At 34.9% G+C, this 14,417-nt stretch overlaps 1 protein-coding gene across 7 annotated transcripts in view; it reads left to right on the forward strand.

Moving 5' to 3' along the window:
* Positions 1–14,417, forward strand: part of ANKS1B (ankyrin repeat and sterile alpha motif domain containing 1B) — a 444,131-nt gene that overhangs the window by 62,519 nt on the left and 367,195 nt on the right. For all 7 annotated transcript variants that reach the window (XM_035336443.1, XM_035336434.1, XM_035336452.1 and 4 more), the window contains 2 exons: positions 7,798–7,873; positions 10,316–10,417. In XM_035336443.1, the coding sequence (XP_035192334.1) occupies positions 7,798–7,873; positions 10,316–10,417 (178 nt within the window). The remainder of the gene's footprint in view (positions 1–7,797; positions 7,874–10,315; positions 10,418–14,417) is intronic.

The raw sequence follows: 14,417 nt of genomic DNA on the forward strand, positions 1-14,417 counted from the left end.
TGATATATTCTTGCATTTACTTTGTTAGAAATGCTACAATATAATAATATAATATATATAATATACATTTATCTTTTACAACCCATATTATGTGTTCTCAAGTAAGATCTGTGTAGATATGGAAATCATATTGATCATTCCTATAAATATATATATTACACCTCATTTACCCAGGGCTATCCCATTCTAAAAATGAAGCAAATAAGTGATAATAATTTTGATTTCTTTTTCCTTTTCTAAATATTTGTTGTATAAATCTAAAAGAAAATTCTATAGCAATACACTCCTGCAGCTACTGCCTCCAATATATTAGCTGTTTCATGCATGTAATTTCATGCACAATACAATAAAATGGTGTAGAAGGGGTAACTTTAAATAAAAGTGGTATAGATGGGAATAGAGAGAAGGTACAGTAACAGTAAATTTTACATCCACTTTGTTGCAGTGGAAAGTGTCTAAGACTTTTAACTACAGAAGACCTGATTCTGTTATGTGTGAAATCAAGATTTCTCTTTATTTGATTGGTGGTGTACTTTATCTGAGGTTAAAATGTGTTTTATCTTCAGATTAAAAGTAGATTTCTTGCTGTTTTAGTATAAATAATGCACTTCGAATTAAAGTGGTTTCTATTTTGTATCTATGTTCAAACTGAAAAAACTAAACACATCTATCTTAGAGCCACATCCAGGCATTCTTTATCAATAGGGACTAATCAATCTTGTGAATTTGCCTAAACTTTGGCTAAGATCTGTTGCCATTAAGCTTCCATCATATTTAATCAAACACCTTTGTACACTAGGAAAGATTACACCTGTCTCCATGCACTTTTGTTATTCATGGATTTTCAATCAAGGCTTTTTTTATTATTATTTTTTATTTTTTGTAGCTTTTGACAAAAAGAATGTAAAGTGGGAGAGAAAAGATAAATGAAAAAAAGGCAAACAAAATCTTAATATATATTATGATCAAATATCATTATTTGAAAATTATTTTACAACTTTTATTAGCTCTAGTACCTTTAAAGTTGGCATTGTTAGTTGCTTCAAACTATTTTGAACTGAAACAGATTTTCTTCTGTGCTTTGCCTTCTTGTGTATTGCCTTCTTGTGTATTTGCCTACCAGTTTGTTTGCATCTAGGGCAGCATGAAATTTGCTTTTAATTTTCTTTACTAAGAAGTGATTCACTTGCAAAAGCTAACTCATGCAGCGTTTTTGTTTCAGCTGTAATTTCCTATCACTACAACTTCAGTAATTTAGAAAAGTTTAATGCTAAAGCAACACATAACTGAACTCTCAAATATATATTTCTGAATGTGCAATTTCTTTTCTATCTGTAGCAAATTAATGGGGAGAAAGACAGATAGAGACTGAAATGATGCTTGAATTGATGCTTAAGAAATAGAATAATTGAAGAAAAACAGTCTCTGTCATGGCAACTTACAAACTGATGGTTACATGAGGGTTGAATATTACACAATGCTTTTATGAAATGTGTTCTTCCTCTTATGTAATCTAGATATTTTTAGCACTACTGTGAATTCTCCTAAGCTATTTCTATCTATAGTTATACCATTTTTTTTTCACGATTTTTTTTTTTTAATATAGTGGCTGCAAATTTTATACAATGACATCTCTTAAGTGGAAATGAAAGGTTCTTTCAGTAATGATGATCTATTTGCCATGCACAATAAAATCCTAAGATTGGTTTGTTAGTTTTTTGACAATCGAATTTTTAAGTTATTTATATTCCTATTTTTCTTTGTTATTTTTAGACTTTTTTTTTTTTTAACTTTTGCAGTGCCATAAGGAAATATAATTTATTTATTTCCTCAGCAGTATCCATTTTCTCCATCAATATGTTTCTTTAATTCTGCATCTTAGCATATTGGAAAGTTGGCTCTGCACATATTAACTTCTATAACCTCTAAAAACATCTTTGTGGATGATAACTGTCAGCTCATTAAAATGAGCAGAGCATACAATATCAGCCTGTTAGTTAAAATGAACTCAGTGGTTTAATATTCATTAAATTCCTCTGCATCACTGATTGGGAAAGAACAATATACAAAATATAATCCCATGTGGTAAATAAAATTGTACACATTCATACACATTAAATAAATTCAGTTTATCAGCAATAAAGAGTTACCAGAATGTAAAGAGACAATTATAGAAGTAGCCTATCTGATATCACTCTCTGTAAATGTAAATATTTGTTTGTTTAAATGGGAAGCTTACTTTAGCCATGTTCTCTTTCTCTTCTGTACTCCCAGAGCACTTCTGATCATAGCAAATATTTGGACTAATAATAGATAGCATTTAATTTTTGATTGAATTAATCACACATTTTATTCATTTCCCAGGTCTATCCAATATCCTTCAATCTGAAATTATTTAGAAGTGGGCAAATTTGCTTAATCTCTTTATGTTTTGAAGTTTTCATTTTAATTGAAACATATGAAAAATACACAGGTTTTGGTGAGTGATAGATTTTGGACCCAGTATAAAATAAGATACTGGACAGTACAGTATGTTTCATCTAAACAGTAATTTTATAGTTGTAAATAACTTTGCAACTTTGGCCCCATCTGCCTATCCCACTTTTATCTACCCCTATTTGCTTTCCCTGTCTGACTCAGTAATGATGGCAATTTCCATTGCTTGTCACTGAAGTTCTGCAAAGAGTTATGTCCCTTTTTGATGTCACTATGTATGGTGGATATTCCATGAATCAATTTGCAAAGCTACCACCCTGTGATTCAGATCATCTCTGAAACCCATATCAAACATATAGTAAATTGCCAATTAATATGACTAGACAAGTAGCCTAATTACAAGCTCTCACATATTTACATAATTAAAACAAAAACAACAAGCAATTCTAATAAAAACCTTAATGCTTTTATATGAGCCTGCAAATTGTTCACCAAATTGATCTGTGTATCTTGGTGTTCTTACTCGCAATGTCCTTGCTTGTTTTGTGTGCCCAGCTCTAACATTCTGCCTGTATTTAGCTGTAAGCTAGTTGGGGCAGGGACATTTTATTACATGCTTAGAACAGTTTGTGCTATAGTTCTTTATATTTAGTACACAGAAAACTTAAGTCAGGGAATTGATATATAATACATTGGTGCAAACTAAAACAGACTGTAACTCACTGTGTTCATGAAAAAATATTGTCTTTTTTTCATTAAATGTTACTGTGGAAGAATTTCTAGATATTATGGTAGTGTTCACTTTGCTATATGATCCAAGGCAATGAAAGCTTTAGAGAGTGAAGCAGAGAATATTGTCTATAAATTTCAAGTTTACTTGATGTAGTATAGACATCAAGAGTAAATTAGCACATATGTACACCCTTATAATTGAAAAAGATCTACACTTAAAAACTATACATATACATATACTAACATAATATAGAATACAGAGATTATTTGCAACTACATTTTTAATACTTCCAGTTTAAGTAATGTACTCTATTGCACCCAAAACAACAACAAAAAACATGATTTCTGTCTTCAAATAGTAGTCCACATGTACATTTACAAAGGGATATGAATCTACTCTGCCAGTCCTCCCAGTAACTCTTGGCTCTGTTCATCATGAGCATCAGCACCTTATATTAAAATGGAGTTTGGTAACTGAACACGTTGCTAACAAGGACGGCTCTGCCTTCTGGACAGTTTTTTTGGGTCAAGAGGGATCTGATTCACTCATTAGGTATTCACTATTACCATGAAATCCTGCCTAGAGCTTTTAGGATTTACGTCAGCATTCATCCTTGTGACATCTCATGCAGGATTATACATCTGCTTTTCACAAGTCTGTTTTCAATCTCCAAATTCCCATACTGATTTTCTTTCAATTTGCTGGTAATATTTCTCTTCTTGTTTAGAAAATCACCTACATAGTGGACAAATCAGTCCACTGTTTATATGGTGTGTCTTTCAAATTCCACTTCCTGACAGATTGTTTGTAACATATGCCTCATTTCTCGGATATGGCATTCATTAACATTGACTGATAGCTTGGAGCTGTAAAGCAAAGACTGCCCTGGAACTCAGGGCAGTGCAGTATACCTGCAAAGAGTTTCAGGATCATGTACAGATATGACAGGAAATACCACCATAGAATACATAAAGGAACAAGAAAATGCAAGAAGAAAATATATATATATCATTTGGCTTTGGATGCTCTCAGGTTGTCCCCAGATTTATTTGTCTTAGACATCACCAGCAAATTTCCTCTTCTCATGTTAATATTCATTTCATTTCTTATGAGATATATGATTTGGTCAACTGTTACTTGCCTTCCCTTCAGTCTCTCTGATTTGGGTAACTTTGATCAATAGAAAGGACTACTTCCAGTTCTGATAATTGTCATATCACGACCTTTCCCACCTCTTAACTAAGGAATCTAAGGATCAGTTCTCTTCCTTGTTCTCTAAGGAGTTGATTCCAGAGCATTAATCCTGATCATCCCACACAAATGGATTCTAGATAGATGTAGTCATTAAAGTATGTTGGATTTTCCCACTGAAAAAGGTTCCTTATTAATGTTAATACAGAAATCTCTCTACAATTTCAGCCAAGACACATCTGGTTTCTCTTCCTACACTTCATCTGTAGGACTAAAAATTAGTGCTGAGGCTTCTGATAACATTTGAAACTCTGTGGATTTCATTGCTGGCATCTCACAGAATCACAGAATCATCTAGGTTGGAAGAGGTCAAGATCACCTAGTCCTAACACTAACCTAACACTAACAAGTCCTCCACTAAACCACTAAACCATATCACTAAGCTCTAAATCTAAATGTCTTTTAAAGACCTCCAGGGATGGTGACTCAACCACTTCCCTGGGCAGCCCATTCCAAAGCCTAATGACCATTTTAGTAAAGAAGTTTTCTTCTAATATCCAACCTAAACCTCCCCTGGTGCAACTTTAGCCCATTCCCCCTCGTCCTATCACCGGGCATGTGGGAGAATAGACCGATCCCCACTTCCCTACAGCCTCCTTTAAGGTACTTATAGAGAGTGATAAGGTCACCCCTGAGCCTCCTCTTCTGCAGGCTGAACAATCCCAGCTCCCTCAGCCGCTCCTCATAAGACTTGTTCTCCAGGCCCCTCACCAGCTTTGTCAACCTTCTCTGGACACACTTGAGTACCTCAATGTCCTTCTTGTAGTGAGGGGCCCAAAACTGAACATAGTACTCGAGGTGCGGCCTCACCAGAGCCAAGTACTCTATAGATGCAAATATTCATCGCTGTCATTATTATCCCTTACAGAATCACAGAATAGCTGAGGTTGGAAGGGACCTCTGGAGTTTGTCTGGTCCAATCCCCTGCTCAAGCAAGGTCCCCTAGAGCATGTTACACAGGATCACAACCAGGTGGGGTTTTGAATATCTCCAAAAAAGGAAACTCCACAACCTCTCTGGGCAGCCTGTTCCAGTGCTCTGTCACCCAAACTGTAAATAAGTTCTTCCTCATATAGCGATGAAACCTCCTGTGGTTCAATTTATACCCATTACCCTTTGTCCCATCACTGGCCACCACTGAGAAGAGTTTGGCTCCTTCCACTTTACATTGTCCCCTCAGGTATTTATAGAGGTTGAAAAGATCCCCTCTCAATCTCCTCTTCTCTAGGCTAAACAGGCCCAGCTCTCTTAGCCTTTCCTCATAGGACAGATGCTCCAATCTCTTAATCATCATTGTGGCTCTATGCTGGACCCTCTCTGGAATTTCTACTTTCCTCTTGTACTGGGGAGCCCAGAACTGCACAAAATATTCCAGGTGTGGCCTCACCAGAGCTGAGTAGAGGGAGAGGATCACTTCTCTTGACCTGCTGTCCACACTCCTCTTGATGCAGGCTAGGATCCCATTGGCCTTCTTCTCTGACAGGTTACCATGCCAAGCCTCTCCCCATTATGGCTTTTGAATTTCACTTTCTATCTTTCCTAAGTCAAATACTGCAGGGGCCAACACTCTACTTCACATCCTTGATGACAATGAACTGTATGTTAACAGTACCAGGTCCACCCAATAGTCTTAAGGTTTTTTCATTTCAGTAAGTGACCAGTCCAAAGGAAATGCTATATCTGCACAAACACTGAAGGCAATAGGCTGAAAATAGGTTGTGTCAAAGCATTTTGTGAGATTTCTGAGGTCAAGCCTTTTTCAATAATCAGACCTCTAGCTATCAATGCCCTTTATTAGAACTGTTTCCATACCCAGTAATTTCTGAGCTGCACCTTAAGCTCTGTGTGTACCTTTGTGGTTGCCCTATTTTATTGAAGAATCACCCAGTGTTTGAGGTGGTCACAGTTAGTGCAAAACTCCTGTAGATGCTTTCTGAATGAAGGAGTCTGAAATTATCTCTATATAAATCCCAATATTTAGTTTTCTTGTTCGAAATGTCCGTGAATGTACATCTGGATTGCTTCCAAAAATGGAGAGATTAGAAATTGTCTTGAGTTATGTATTTCATATGCATATTATCTTATTGACTTTCTTCTCCTATCTGTTATACCAATAGTATACCTGATATGCTGAATGTAATTGCCATTTGGCATGCTCTACTTTATACATCCACGTACTAAATATGAAGAAAGATAAAGAGTGTTCCTATTAAGGACATAACAAATTTTCAGGCTCAACTGATAGAACGTATATGTATGCTTACCATGTGCCCACATCCCACCTCAAGATCACTGATTATTTCTAAGTATCTACTTGCATCTCTGTAACAGTGGTGCATTTTAATTTAGCTAAAAATAATAAAGTACTATTTTATTTCAGAGTTAAAATAATTTTTTTTTTTTTTTTTTTTTTTTTTTCCCCCAGAAGTCTTTCCATCATAACAAAAATGACAGCTGCATTTGGACAGAAATGTAGCAAAAGTGAATAATACAATCAGCAAATTCTTTAACAGTTGCCCCCAAATCAAAACCACTCAAAAACTAATTTATTATCCAAAAAAAGCAGATGAGCCAGAGATTCAGTGAGATCTAATAGTGCTTTATCTATTGCTGATGCTATTGTTTGGAAAGGCATTTCCAAACAATGTTCAGATTCTGAAGTAACAGTCAGCAATACAAAATAATATAAGTAGCTTGTTAAGAGAGTTAGTTTATTTTCAGAGCTTTACATTTAAGCAAAATTCCCATTCACATAGAATTTTGTGTCAAGGAATTCTGCAAAATCAGGCTCACAGATGTCTAAGGCAGGGTTTAAATGATCTAAATATAAACTTCTAATGATAGAAGTGCCTTAGGGTATCCAAGACATCTGCATGGGGCAGAGAAGATGCAGATCAAAGGCAGCATCAACTGGAATAACAGCTGGAGGCCAGGTGGGGTATCCTCGGGCAGCTCTCACTGTGTAACTGAATCGAACCCTTAGGGTGTGATCCACTTTCAGACTAAAATACCTAAGTGTAGATGTCTATATGTAAGCTGAATAGCTATGTTCCACTGACTACTAATTACCTTCTCACTGCCCATAACAGGAGTTAGAAATTTTGCACAAATGCAGTTTTGTTAATTGGGAGTTTTATTTCACATGCCTTATATTTTCTTATATATTTGTTAATTTTTATAGTAGATCTGACAGCATTTATGTTCTTATTTTGAAGAAAAAAAATGTTAGGGTATTATTTTTTCTTACCCGTTCAATATTATTTAATAATATAGAGGGAAAAAAATAAATACTTATTTGCTAAATGTATTATTTTCAAAGAGATTCCTTGGTATTTTAGATTTGTATTTTAAATATCACAATATTTTTGTTTTTCTAGACAGAAAAAGGGAGTGCACTACATGAAGCAGCCCTGTTTGGAAAGGTGGAAGTAGTACGCATTTTGCTTGAAACAGGTAAATTTAACTTACAGGAGGCACTGAACAACTACTCTAAGTAATCCTAATCCGGTGTTTGCCTTCTCACATTTTGTTGATTCAAATTACTGTTATGTTTCTCAGCCCTTGCAAATATAATCACATGTAATTATCATTAAAATAAAGTTATTTTAGAATAAGAAATGAAGATACACAACAAGAACAAAAGTAATGTTTTCACTAAGACTCAGAAATTCCATGTATGAGTCAGTGTATGCCACTGTTTTCTGAGAATAAATGTGTTCTGAGAATGAAATGGCTACATGATTTTTTTTTTTTTTTTTTATTCACTCTGAAAGACAGCCAAGAGTATTCAGGTTCAGCAAGGAAATAAAAGGCATTATTGTCCCATTTCTTCTTTTATTCCATTTATTGGAGCCTGTGGTGGTCTCCATAACTTTAAGATTATAAAGCAGTGTAGTCTCTTGTCACTATGCCTGAACTGACCTAAGCTGTCTATTGGCTTTCCTCCCCGAACTGTTCTGTAATCACTGTGAAGGAAGTTTGATCATATGTCATCACTCAGAGATGACAGTGTTATTACATTATGGAGATTCCATATACTCTAACTCTTTGTTTCCTGTTTTGCAGACACTTATTTTTAGTCATTTTGCCATGCATTAAAAAGAGGTGATATGCCACTGCGCAGTTCTGGCTTTTTATTAAGCAAGATTCTGGGGATTTAATCTCCATTTAAAAAATTTCAGAGCTCCCATGTACAAGGTCTAATTATTCTGTTTCACTGCCACTAGCAATCTGACCAAGGTTGTCCAGGTATTATTTGAGGTAAATTGTTATCTGAATAACTGTCTTCTCAGATAAGTAAGAAGACCAATGAAGATGAGCATATCCACAAACAACTCTTCTGAGATACATGAAATTCCATTATAGTGAGGTTTTTACTGATCTTTATTATCAGTGCTTATGGGATTATACCATACAAAAGAAGGAATGTCACAGCTCCTCAACCAAATCTCAGTTTGTGTATATGTGATCTGAGATCTACTTTCAGAAAAAAAAGGTTCTTCCAAAATGTTTTTCCGTATGAATGACTAGGGAGGAGGCAGAAAGGGATCTGCACATGCCCTCAGAAAGGTAGGGCCTCTTTATATTAATTCACATAAATAGTAAGGAATGGAGAATATCACAGAAATATGGGAAGCCCTTAGACCACAGATAAATAATACTTCTCAAAGACTAGTACATGTTATAGCCTCTACCACTGTATGATTGTACAAGACATTGGAGTAGGAACTTCACTGTGAATTCCTTCAACTCTAAATGCTCTGCACTTCTGCAGTGTTCCTCACCTGGTCCCTTTTCATCTAATAATCCTAGTTGTGCTTCAAAAATGGCTCAGATGTTATGAGTAGCACTGCAAAGGAAAAGTGTAAGTTGGTGTCTTCAGACTCTGAAAGTAAGATACCATAGCTAACTAGCCCAACAATCTTTTGGCTTTATTTTCATTGAGAAAACAAATATCTCTTTCTCACAAAATGAATTAGGAAACTCTCCTTCAGTAAGGAAATAGCAAAAGCTGCAGCTTTTTCTGGTGAGTAGAGAGGTCCCATCTTGCTTCCAGAACATCTTCATAAATCCTGCTTCTTCTGATTTCCTCTATTCAGTTTCCTGAGAAGAATCTTATTCCGGTTCTTTCATCCCTCTACTTTTTCCTGAAAGTACATCTTAATTAAAAAACAACTTCATTCTCATACCATAAGTTAAACATTACCAAAGTCCCCACAAGACAAAGGTGAAGATTCATGCAGCAGCATGTGCATCGTATTCTCTGAGACCTATCTAGGATAAGCCTCAAACTTACATATTTGTGAGTATGTTCACAGTCTGAGCCAATTACTTTGTCAACAGTTTGAGCAGTCTGTGAGTAAATGTTCTGGCTTTTCATACAGCCCTTACACTACTTATGGGTATTTCAGTCTTTTCAGGGAGTACAAAACGTTGAAGGTTAATAACTTTTTCAGTGTTGCTCCCAACACACATACTAGTAGTAGACACTAGAAAAATACCCAATGAATTAGAGAAGACTGGGGAGAGTTAGAATCAAGACATGTAGGAAAAAAATTCAGAGTATTTCTTGATTTTATAAAACATTCTTTTCAGAATGGTTGTTTCTTAGAAACAGTCTGTTAAAGTACCCCTAAATTTGGTTAAAGAAGGTTACTTTATATTGTCGTGAGTGACAGAAACATAAAAACAATCCATGTCAGCATGTGAATTTTAGGCTACTCAAGCTTTAAACAGAAATGGATGTTATACTTCAACTGTAACACAGCTGTTAATCTGCTACAGTTGTATAACTGCTTGCATTCAATTTGTCATATAATTGAGTCTGATATGCCACATTTATAATCAGAAGTACTTGAGATTAAAATTTCCACCACAGATCATTCTCTTTTTCAGGAATTGATACCAACATAAAGGACAATTTGGGTAGAACAGTTTTAGATATTCTTAAAGAACATCCATCTCAACAGTCACTCCAAATTGCTGCTCTACTTCAAGGTAAGTCATATTCAGTTACATTTTTTAGAGACAAATATATATATATATTATATATATAATATATATATAATATATATAGTAATATATATTATATATATAATATATATAGTAATTTCTAATTTTAAAATATTTTAATAAACAAAAGAGCTCTTTTGACTTAAGAAGATAAAATTTTTGTTTGCTAGATACACAAAATTAAGTTTATGAATACCTGGATTTCAGAGTAAACTCTTCCCTTTTTCTGACAATAGACATTAGTATGGTGTGTCGCTTAGTTACTCTTTGTACATTCTTCATTGCAAGACAACATATTGTAATGTTTCACTGCAGTTCCATTCAATTGTGATGGCAAACTAGAACTGAGGTACCCGATTCATTCATAAATAATGAATGTGACTGAATGATGATGACAAACTTTCAAAACATTTAATTGCATTTTTCTCATTGTCTTTAAATTAAAAAAAAAAAAAAAAAAAAAAAAAAAGCAGGCAATAACTCTTGTCATTATAGCAGAAACGATGTACATTTTTTGCACATTTGTTCTCATTCATCTTAGCTTCATGCTGTAAAACTGAAGGAACTTCACTATTTCCTTTTTTTTAATAAAAAAAACCTCCAAAACATGACAGTAAAGTGGTCAAATATGAGCAAGTACATAATTCAGTATTACACATCATTCTTCATTCTTTCCTTGTATGAATTTTTTCCCCTGCATTTTCAGATTAGTCTTTCATTAGCTATGTTTGACTAAGGAGATCACTGCAAGTATCAGCTTCATCTACACATGTATTTTTCCTGTGTTTAAACGAGTCATTTTAGTCAGTTCACTATGGGTGCTACAAGTGTACTAGCTCATGCTTCAGTCTCCCTGATACCTGATAAGTACATTTTCTAGAGAAAATGAGGTCATGTGGCCACACAGTGTCCTTCAGGTTTTCTTTTCTTCACAGACTGGCTATTGAGCTTTGATAACTTTTTCCAATGAGGTGGTGTACCAAAAGATACAAAGTTCCTCTAATTATAATAAAAATTTTGCAGGCTGGATGGGGAGATTTCTCTTAAGGTGCAGGTTCATGTTATAGATGAACTGAATTAACAACCAGCTGTTACTGAAAGGGATAGTCTAACTCCTCTCCATCCTTCCTATTTTCTTTTTCCCTTTGTCCCATTCTGTGTTCCTTCTCCCCTACTTCCACTTATACAGTTCTCTTCCTTATTCCCAGCTTACAGCAGATTGCAAGTTGATCTGATCCTTTTAATTAACCAGTAATATATAAAATGTATAATTTATTACACATATTTAATAGTACATAAAAATAATATAAAACAATGTTGTAATTATATAAATAAACATTTGTTTGCTTTAATGAGCTTGTCTCCCATACGACTCAGGTCCCAGAGTTAGCTCTGTCCCAGGTAACTGTCAGAGATGGTCATCAAAAAGTGAGAAAAAAGGTCCATCTGAGGCAAGCAGAACTTCCCTCTGGCCAGCAGAAGAGAGCTCCTAGTTTGATACAGACCATATGGTGAAACTTTATATCTCACTGAGCTGCAACTATGTAGAGGGAAAGAAGGTTATTATCATACCTAAACTTCTTCAGAGAAAGGGAAAGGATCAGCCAGAGCTTCCATTTTCTTAGACATCAAAATCAATCAACCTGCAGACATAAATCTAAGCTTCATTATAATATTCCATTGCCAAATAAAACAGCTGTCATTTTAGTATCTCTGCACTGTTCCATTTTCTCTTCAATGTGATATCCTTACAGTATCAACCTCACCGGTCAACAGTTTCTTCAAAGTACCCTTGCTTTATGAACAGTAATAGCAGCACCCAAACCCATCTCAAGGGTTTCTCATTTTTATAGGTCAGTAACTGTCCTTAGTTTTTCTCCACAAAAAAAAAAAAAAAAAAAATCAGTTTCAAGGCTACTTGGTGCTTTGACATGCAACGTCTTTCATATGTGTGCCTTGAATATATAAAGAAGTCTGCTAAGTAGTTTCAGCTCATATTAGGATGCCTTGTAACAAAGAGCTGTTTATTTTTCTCTGTCTGCCTTGTAGTCATAAGTGATGTGCAATGAAGAAAAATGTTTACAAAGATGTCATTTTGAACCTTAAGAAAACAGGAGGAGCCCCTTCAGAACTCTCTTGTGGAGCCCAGTGAGATTCTTTTTCATCAGCAAAGGGTTTGCTAAAGCTTTAACCATCAAAGATCAAGTTTGAACTGTGAGAAGTTGAAAGATAGAAAGAGGAATGGCAGGATTCAGTGCTAGCACTGCTGATGATAGAGCAGACCTATCCTGCCTCTAAAAAGCCTATTAATATATTCTTCATTGAAGTGTGGGCATTTATTCCACTGTAGCTGAAAAATCAGTGCAGCACTGGGATTTTGGGAAACCTGAATGTACTGTAATTAAGTTCAACTTCAGTGGGTAATGAATACCATGCAAAGAAAGGTCAAAAGCTGAGAGAGAGTTAGCGACTTCCAAATACATTCCTGTTTAGCCTCCCATGTACAGATGATTGTCTAGGGAAGCTTCCATGTCTCCTTCATGTAGACCTACAGGAAAAAGAAATGAAATGTCAGATACTGTCTGGATTTTGTAAGTTTCTTCTTTTCTTCTTTATGCAGACACAATGGTATGGAGTTGACTCTTTCACCTTGTTGTCAGGCTAAAGTAAGATTTTATCCCCTGGCATTCTTACTGATTTCTACCATTTCCCCCTTGTATTGTTATGAAACCTAGTAATCCTAGTTAGGTCCCAAAGTATCTCTGTACAGTTTATAGTATTAACATAGAGCATAACATTTATTCCTGCCACAAGACAACAGCTTTCAAAATTTAAAACAAAGGCTGAAAGATGCATATAAACAGATTGACAGAAATAGGCTAGAAAATAAAGCGACTGGTATTACTGGTGGGCCTGATAGACAGTGTTCAATGCTATAAGTAGAGTCAAAAACCAGTCATAAGAAAGGATTTGAGGAAGAATAATGAGGTGGTTATGAGGATATTGATGAGAAACTTCTTTGAAGGGAAAGAAGTTCCTTGAAAGAAGAAATTAATTTACATCTTTGGAAGCAGTTCATGGAGGCAGCAATACTAAATCTGTCCAGCTGATACTAAAACCCACAGGACTGGTAGTTTTCTGTGAATAATACTTCCAGAACTGAGGAACTGTGGATAGAAGTTTCTATTAGTGTTCTGCCTTTATATAAGGATATTTTTAAAAACTACTTTTTACAGATTATAGTTTAAAAATAAATAAAAAATTTGCCAGTGAGGTTTAAGAAGTGATCTTAATATTTTTGTGATCTTTATTTTACAATCTTTTCCACCATACTGAGAAAACAGTAATTGAAGTTGCTAAAAAAAGGTGCTTGAAAAGTCTTCCACCTTTTTAACAGTTTGGTGCATTATTGGCAAATAAATAATTAAATCACTTTCAAGAGCAACCTGAATAAGGCTGATTAAACTATACTCCACCTGAACTTTTTTTTTTTTACTGCCTGTTAAATACAGATGGAATTATTAGAATAACAGTTCAAGTTTTAATTCTTTGTCTTTCATATGTCCCATCTTTTTCTGAACTACATTGAGCTTATTTAAAAATACTTTATAGTATAGTATCGTATCATATCGTATAGTGTCATATCGTATAGTATAGTATTATTATAGATTCTTTACATGATAAGGAAGAATTAGCTGTTTTGTTGTTATATACTCAAAAAGCAGAGAATTAGAATACTGTGCCAAGTGTGGCTATTCCATGGTGCACATGCATTTCTTGGATGCAATGAAATGACAGCATTCAGTGCTGAAGCAGTTAACAGTATTGGCACTTAGGGCTTTATAATTAGACACTGAAGATAAAAGGGATGTTGCCAAGGCTAGTATTCCTAAAATTAAACAGACCAGCTGTGTTTTAGTTTTAGCACATGTGAACGTGACGCAGGTGCATTCTATACCGTCTTTCAACCATTTCTCCACAGACC

This window comes from Oxyura jamaicensis, chromosome 1 (assembly GCF_011077185.1).
Source record: "Oxyura jamaicensis isolate SHBP4307 breed ruddy duck chromosome 1, BPBGC_Ojam_1.0, whole genome shotgun sequence".
Classification (NCBI taxonomy): Eukaryota; Metazoa; Chordata; class Aves; order Anseriformes; family Anatidae; genus Oxyura; species Oxyura jamaicensis.